This window comes from Lonchura striata, chromosome 16 (genome assembly GCF_046129695.1).
Source record: "Lonchura striata isolate bLonStr1 chromosome 16, bLonStr1.mat, whole genome shotgun sequence".
Lineage (NCBI taxonomy): Eukaryota > Metazoa > Chordata > Aves > Passeriformes > Estrildidae > Lonchura > Lonchura striata.
Genome location: NC_134618.1, coordinates 3,178,923 through 3,186,143, shown reverse-complemented (window position 1 = coordinate 3,186,143; position 7,221 = coordinate 3,178,923). Strand labels below are relative to the sequence as shown.

The 7,221-nt window shown below is 55.3% G+C and overlaps 1 protein-coding gene across 1 annotated transcript in view; it reads left to right on the top strand.

The window, feature by feature from the left end:
• Positions 1 to 104: 104 nt before the first annotated feature.
• The window catches only part of LOC110470222 (mitochondrial Rho GTPase 2), a 45,233-nt gene continuing 38,116 nt past the window's right edge, over positions 105 to 7,221 (top strand). The window contains exons 1-9 of the mRNA XM_077786790.1: positions 105 to 655; positions 740 to 916; positions 1,191 to 1,308; positions 1,887 to 2,057; positions 3,231 to 3,354; positions 3,658 to 3,725; positions 3,820 to 3,926; positions 5,022 to 5,249; positions 5,918 to 5,986. Of these exons, the coding sequence (XP_077642916.1) occupies positions 545 to 655; positions 740 to 916; positions 1,191 to 1,308; positions 1,887 to 2,057; positions 3,231 to 3,354; positions 3,658 to 3,725; positions 3,820 to 3,926; positions 5,022 to 5,249; positions 5,918 to 5,986 (1,173 nt within the window). The 5' untranslated portion in view covers positions 105 to 544. The remainder of the gene's footprint in view (positions 656 to 739; positions 917 to 1,190; positions 1,309 to 1,886; positions 2,058 to 3,230; positions 3,355 to 3,657; positions 3,726 to 3,819; positions 3,927 to 5,021; positions 5,250 to 5,917; positions 5,987 to 7,221) is intronic.

Sequence of the window (7,221 nt, the reverse complement as noted above, 5' to 3'; positions counted from 1 at the left end):
GCCGGGGCAGCGCTGGAGCTGGGGCGCTGCATGCACCGGGGTACAGGGGCGTCACTGGGCCTGGGGGCTCTGCACGCGGAGTTAACGCCGTGCCACCGGGGCTGGGGAGGCTTGGAGCTGGGCTGACACCGCGGGGCAGGACCCGCAACACGGGGTTCCGTGAGCAGGGATGTCACCGTGCTCGGGGCACAGAGACAGCGCCGGGACTGCAGGGTCAGCGGGTGGTGGGAATGTCATTGGGACTGGAGGAGCTCAGGGCTTGGAGGTTCCAGGGACATTCCCGGGGCTGGAGGGGCCTGGAGGAGGGGAGTAATGGGACTCTCAGCAGGACTCTGGGCCTTGGGGGTGTCACCAGGGCTGGGGGGAATGGGGGTAAGGAGATAATGGGGGCATCACCAGGCTTGCATCATGAGGTTCACACTGGGGCTGGGGAGAGTCGGGACATGCAGACACTGAGGTGGGTGCTAATGGGACAGGGGACCTCGGGGCATACAGGGGGCAATGGGGGGGTGTCCAGGCTGGGGATCCATCCTCCCGCCCCCCGATGATCCTGGTGCTGGCAGCCTGGCAGCGTCCCTACCTGAACATCTTCAAGCACTTCCGTGTGGAGGAGTGGAAGCGCTCTGCCAAGGAGGGGGACGTGACCGCCCTCACGGTAACGGGGCCACCGTGGGGTGGGGGGCACTGGCTAAGGGTGGGCAGTGCTCACCCACCCCCCATCTTTCCCTGGTTTCCAAAGGACACAAGGATGAAGGGAACAATCTACCAGATCCGAGGTTCCAACCCAGCCAGCAGCTACCTGCAGCTGCCACGGGCAGGGACACAGTCTCTGGGGCTGACAGGGCGCTACCTCTACCTGCTCTTCAGGCCCCTGCCCCACAAGCACTTCCTTGTGCACCTGGATGTTGCCACTGAGGTCCGTGACACGGGGTGGCCTCTTAAACTGCCATCGTGGCTGATTGAAGGACTGGGGATGGCACTGGTGGGCTTGGGGCCTGCAGGGTGTGGCTGCTCTTTGCTGCTAGTGGGTCACTCCAGACTGGTGATGATTTCCATCCTGGTGGCATCTCTACTGGAGCCAGGGGATGTGGAGGGGACAGGAGGCAGGGCCACATGCCTTCTCTGCAGCACTTCCCAGCCAAAGCCACCAGGGTGACTAAAGCTCCGTGTGTGTGTGTGTCTCTTCCCAGGAAAACCAGGTGGTTCGAATCTCCTTCTCCAACCTCTTCAGGGAATTCAAATCCACGGCCACCTGGCTGCAGTTCCCCTTCGTCTGCGGGGCAGCCAGCGAGGGCATGGCCCAGCGGGGTGAGGAGCTGGGGCTGGACTGGCACACCACCACCAAAACTAACTGTTAGAAAGTAAATTGTGTTCTCAAGTTGGCTTGATGTGTTTGAAGAGAAGCTGTGGCTGCCTCATCCCTGGGATTGTCCAAGGCCAGGTTGGATGGGATGTGAAGCAACCTGGGCTAGTGGAAGGTGTCCCTGCCTATGGTAGGGGCATGGAATGAAATGGGTTTAAAGGTTGTCTCTCCCAACCCAAACCATTTCAGGATTTTATGATAACAGTGGTGGGCCTGAGCAGGAACCCCTCTGCAGCCAGGTCAGAGCTGTGGCTCCTGGTTGGGCTGTCCCCTATCCCTGTTCTCCCAAACAGTGGGGTGCAGTGTCAGGCCAAGCATGGAGGTGGTAGGATGCCTCTCTGTCCTTCCCCACCCCTGGGCCTACAAGACATGTTTTCCCATCTCCCACTTGGCACAGGCCTGGTGGAACTCTTGCCTGGCAGATACTTCATACTGAGCCCTGTGACCCTTGTGTCTCCTGTCCAGCAAGGTCCATGTCTGTAGCCTCTTTGCCACCATCCCTTTTCCCACCTCTCTTCCCCAGGTGTCCCCGGAGCAGCCCCGGCTGACGTGCGCTGGACGTGCCTGGTGCTGGACCTGCCCTCCATCCTGGCCCTGTACCTGAGCCGCAGGCACAGCCACCTCAGGGGGGTCAAACTCTGCTGCAACCTGCTCGTGAAGAACCTCTGCACCAGCGACCTGCTCTTCGAGCCAGGTGAGGAGCCAGGAGCTTGGGCTGGCCTCTGCTTCCTCCTGAGACTCCAGCCCAGCCTGAGTGGAGCCCATGGGGGTTCAAAGCTGAGTTTGCAGCTCTGTGATGGGAACAGAAAGGGTAAAATACTTGGTACAATGTTAGGTTTCCACACAGGCAGGGACACCTTCCACTGTCCCAGGCTGCTCCAAGCCCCATCCAACCTGGCCTTGGGCACTGCCAGGGATCCAGGGGCAGCCACAGCTGCTCTGGGCACCCTGTGCCAGGGCCTGCCCACCCTCCCAGGGAACAATTCTTTCCCAATATCCCATCTAATGCTGTCATCTGGTAGCTTGAAGCCATTTTCCCTTGTCCTGTCCCTCCATCCCTTGTCCAAAGTCCCTCCCCACCTCTCTTGGAGCCCCTTTAGGCACTGGAAGGAAATCTGGAATGAAATACAGCTTTCCAAACTCTGGAGGAAAGCATCCTCTCATTTTCTAGCTGTAAAAGTGAATGAAAAGAGCAGAGTTAAATATCTTTCTAAGGTTAGAAACTTTTTCAGGAGTAAAAATGAAAGGTGTCATCAAGCCTCACTTCTGCAAGACTTGTGCTTTCATCTGCTGGAAGTGTCTGTGCTTTTTTTGTGTCAAAAATCTCCAACCTGCTTTTTTTATCCACCTGCTCAGTGTGGCAGAGGGACTTTGGTCAAATCCTTTGTTTTCTCTCTTTCCTTTTTCGTGCTGGAATTCTGTCTGAACTGCCTGGCCTGCTGGGAAGCACCAGTGAGGAAGAAGTTATAGGGGCTGCTTTGAAATTCCTGAAACATATTGTATCTTTCTTGAAACCTTTTCTGTTTCACTTTCCTAAATTTAAAAATTCATGGAGGAAATAAGAAAATGGGCAATGAGCCTTAAGAGAAATCTTGTGAAACTGCCGAATCGGTGAACAGACATGACATGAATCTTGAGCCTGGGGGTTTATAACTGAAATCCAAGGGTTTATGCTCTGGGCTCTTCTTGGAGGTTGAGAGTTACAGGAATACAGCTGTGCAAGGTGGGTTTGTTGCAAACCTCAGTTTTGTGCTCTTTGTTTCTCCGGTGGGAAGTGGTGTGTGCCCGTGTCGCTGAGGGAGTGGGATTTCAGGCAGCTCCCTGGGCTTGGAGAGCTCACTGTGCGTGTGTGTCCCTGTCCTGCCAGGTGTGACGTTCACCAGGGCCCGCCTGGGTGACCTGTCCTGCCGTGGGGTGGCTCCCATGCCCCGGGAACTGGCCTTTCCTGTGCCCAAGGGGGAGAAGTGGCACGACCTCTATGACTACATCAGGTATGGCTGCTCCGGTCCCACTGCAGCTCCCAGGCCTTCCTGCACCCCTGGGAGGGGCAGGATGGGCAGTGCCACTTAAGGAATAAAGATCCAGGTGAACCTGGGCCTGGGTTTTGGTTCCCCCACCTCCAGCATTTAGGTGCTGGTAACAAAGACACCCTTGTGTCATTGCCTTTGGTACCCCTGTGTTTGGAGGACCATGAGGCACAAGGGAAGGGATCTACAGGAGAGAGCAAAGAGTGCCAGGCTGAGGTGCCAATGCAATACCCCAGTGACACAGTGCCTTCCTCTGGTTCTGCTCAGGTTCCCATCTGACGGGGCTAAGCTGCTGCACTACTCCATCCAGAAGAACTTTCCACATCCTGTGGCAGGTGGGAATGCTGGGAACAGCAGCCAAGGCTGTGCCACCCCAGATGGGTGCCCTGCGTTTCCAGAAGAGCTTGACCTGCTCCTTGTGTTGCCCAGGTGACCAAGTGCTAGAGGAGCCCAGCTGCCCACTGACCCAGCCGGTGACACTCTCCAGAGCAGTCTGTGACCTGTCCCTCATCCAGCAGGCAAGCAGTCCCAAAGCTGTAAGTGCACTGTGGAGGAGGCTGCAGCTCCTTCCTTCCTCCTTCCCATGGAGCATTTCCCTGCATCTGTGTCTTAAATTAAGATGTAGAAGCTGCTTGTTGTCACTGGCAGCTGTTCCAGGCATGGTCTGGTGACCACAGCCCTGCAGTCACTGCCTAGGGGTTCAGTGTGGTACAGCACAGAGACAGGATGTGCCAAGTACCTTGGAATCTCCAGACATCCATCTTCCCTGTCTCTGTGGAGGCAGCAGATCGGTGTGTCTTCAAATTATAGATAAGGCAGTGAAGTCTGGAGAGGAGGGAATGTGAGCAGTGCCCTCAGGAGCAGAGCAGTTTGTGGAGCTGGCACTGCTGGGGCTGCAGGCAGCTGCTCTCAGCTTGGTTTCCCCTTCTGCACTGGGGGTGATGTGAGAGCTGGTGTCCAGACTGGCTTACCAGTGTGGTGGTGGGTGTTGGGAGAGGGACTGGGGGAAGCCATCCTCATGCTGTGGAGAGGGAGAGCTGAGGAGCACAGCCTCTCGTATTAGAGAGTGTCCAAAGGATGGCTGTGGAGGTGGTGAAGGGTCTAGAGGGGAAGAGTAAGAGGTGCAGCAGTCACTTGCTTTAATCAGAGGGAGAAAAAGAGGCTGAGGTCAGCTTTTGTCAGGGGCTGCAGCTCCTCCCAAGGGGCAGCTCTGATCTCTGCTCTTTGTGACAGGGATAGGACCCAGGGAATGGCTGGAGCTGTGTCAGGGCAGGTTTTAATGGATATTAGATAAAAGTTCATCCTTCAGAGGGTGGTTGGGCACTGACCAGTCTCCCCAGGGCAGTGGTCTAAACCTGCCAGAGCTCCATTTGGACAAGGCTCTGGTTGGCTGTCAGGAGGAGATGAACTGTGCACAGACAATGCTGGGGGTGTAAGGAGAGAGCTGGTTAACAACCTGGCCAAGCTAGGTAACCACAGGGCTGCTCTGCCTCCACATTTTTTCCTCTTTGTTTGTGTTGCTATGCAGAGCCCTCAGGACAGACATGGCTGTCTCCCTGTCTGTGCCCCTGGGCAGGTGGAGGGCACTGGGAGGAGAACTGAGCTCTGTCTGAGGCTTTCCTCATTCTCAGGTGCCACATCGATGTCCTGTGATCACGAAGAGCATCCCTGAGGTTCACCTGGCAGTCCCAGGGCCTCTGGGAGCTGTTCCTGCTGGAGACCCTGTGCTGGAGGAGAAGCAGAGGCTGCGCAGTGCAGGGGACACGGGGCAGCCACTGACACTCAGTGATGGTGGCATCCATGTCTATGCTCATCGGAGGAGGGGACAGACAACCCGAGCTGTCCCTGGCTTGGAGGAGGTGTGTGAAGTTCTGGAGGGTCACAGCGGGGCTTTGGGGTATTTCTTTGGAGTATTTCCCTTTATTTATGATGAAGGAAGAGAGGGAACACAAGGTTCACGCTGGAGTTTCAGTTAAACTCACAGTCCAAGAGATGCAGAGGAGCAGTTCTTCCCACTAGCATTCTACTTGCCTTGACAGAGGGACCCTGTGTTCAAAAGTGCTGACCTTGAGCCACAGGTTTGCCAGGTGTGTACAGGAAGGGCTCTGGCCCTTATGCCATCCCACAGGTGAGCCCCAGCCTGCAGGACAGCCCTGGCAGTGTCCAAGGCCAGGTTGGACAGGGCTTGGAGCAACCTGGGCTAGTGGAAGGTGTCCCTGTCTGTGGCCAGGGGGTGGAGGTGGATGGACTTTAAGGTCCCTTCCAACCCCAATCAGTCTGGGATTCTCACAGTGGCCCCAGGGCATCCCTGGGGCGGGATAGCTGCTTAACTCAGAAACCCCAGCTCCTCCTGCTGCCAGCTTTGACTCTGCCAGGTTAAATGCTTTCAAGTTATCCCCTCTGACAGGAGAAACCCAAAGCTGCCTCTGTGCTTCAGAGAGCCAAGCCCTGGGGCTGGGGTGCCCCATGGAGGGTGGACCCTAGCCTGGCTCTAAGCGTGATGGTTCTGTCTGGTTTTGTTTTCCAGGGGCTTGTACCAGATCCCATCCTGAAGCTGAGAACAATTATTGGCTTTGGAGGCTGCAGCACCAAATGGGTCAGTGGCTTGGGTGATCTGGGGAGTTGATCTGTCTTTGTGTGGCTGGGATATGGATGTTTTGGAGGTTGAAATGCAGCTGAGTGTGGCACTGCCTGATGTGGAAAATGATCCCAAAGTGGGTGGGCCTGAGCATCTGTGACAACTGCTCTGCTGTTAGGATGATGAATTAAAAATGATGGGGCCCATTAAACAGAATCATAGGATGGAAAAGCCCTCTAAGGACATCCATGCCAACTGGTTTTCCCAGGAATCCCAGGCCTTCCACTGACCCATGTCCTCAAGTGTCTTTTAAATCCCTGCAGGGATGGTGGCTTCACCACTGCCCTGGGCAGATGTGCCAGTGCCTGACCAGCCATTCTGTGAAGAAGTTTTCCCAATATCCAATCTAAACCTCCCCTGGCAAAACTTGAGGCCGTTCTTCCCTGGGAGCAGAGCCTGATCCTCACCTGGCTGTTCCCTCCTTGTCAGGGAATTGTGGAGGCCCCCCAGCTGCTTCTCATCAGACTTGTGCTCCAGACCCTTCACTACATTTCACTTCTTTTTGATACATTAAAACTGGTGCTGCTTTGTTGGATGCTGGAAAGGAAGGGCTGTGTTTTGGGTTGTTTCTGTGGCACACTGGGCCTTGATTGTGATCTGTGTTAGGGTAAAGGAAGGTTTGGTTTAGTCAGTTCAAGGCTCTGCCAGTGTCACTGTCCAGGCAGGACAGGAATGGATAGACTTGACTCAGAAGGCTGTGAAAGTAAAACTCCTATTTATTCAAAATACACTGCTCTTTTATACAGAGCTTCGTAAGGACCAAATCCATTGGTTCTGAAGTGAAAACAACCCACCACCATTGGTGCAGAGTGCTTGACACACAGTGATAGAACTTAACTATAAACAATGTGAAAAACAAGAGAGATAAAGAATTATTTACATTCTTCTTCAGCTCTTTCCCAGGCGTCTGCCTGGCTAGAAACTCTCCGTTTCTTTCTTTGACTGAATCTGAGTCCCACATGCCAGCAATGTCATTTTCCTTGTATCTGCTGTTCAATAGTAGGGAAGGGACCTTAATGCCCATCCCATTCCATCCCCTGCCATGGGCAGGGACACCTCCCACTAGCCCAGGTTGTTCCACAGCCCATCCAGCCCGACCATGGGCACTTCCAGGGCTGGGAAGAGCTCTGTGCCTGGGCTGTGGGGCAGTTCTGGAGCCGTGTCCCCCCTCTCTTGGTGCTGCAGGCTCTGTG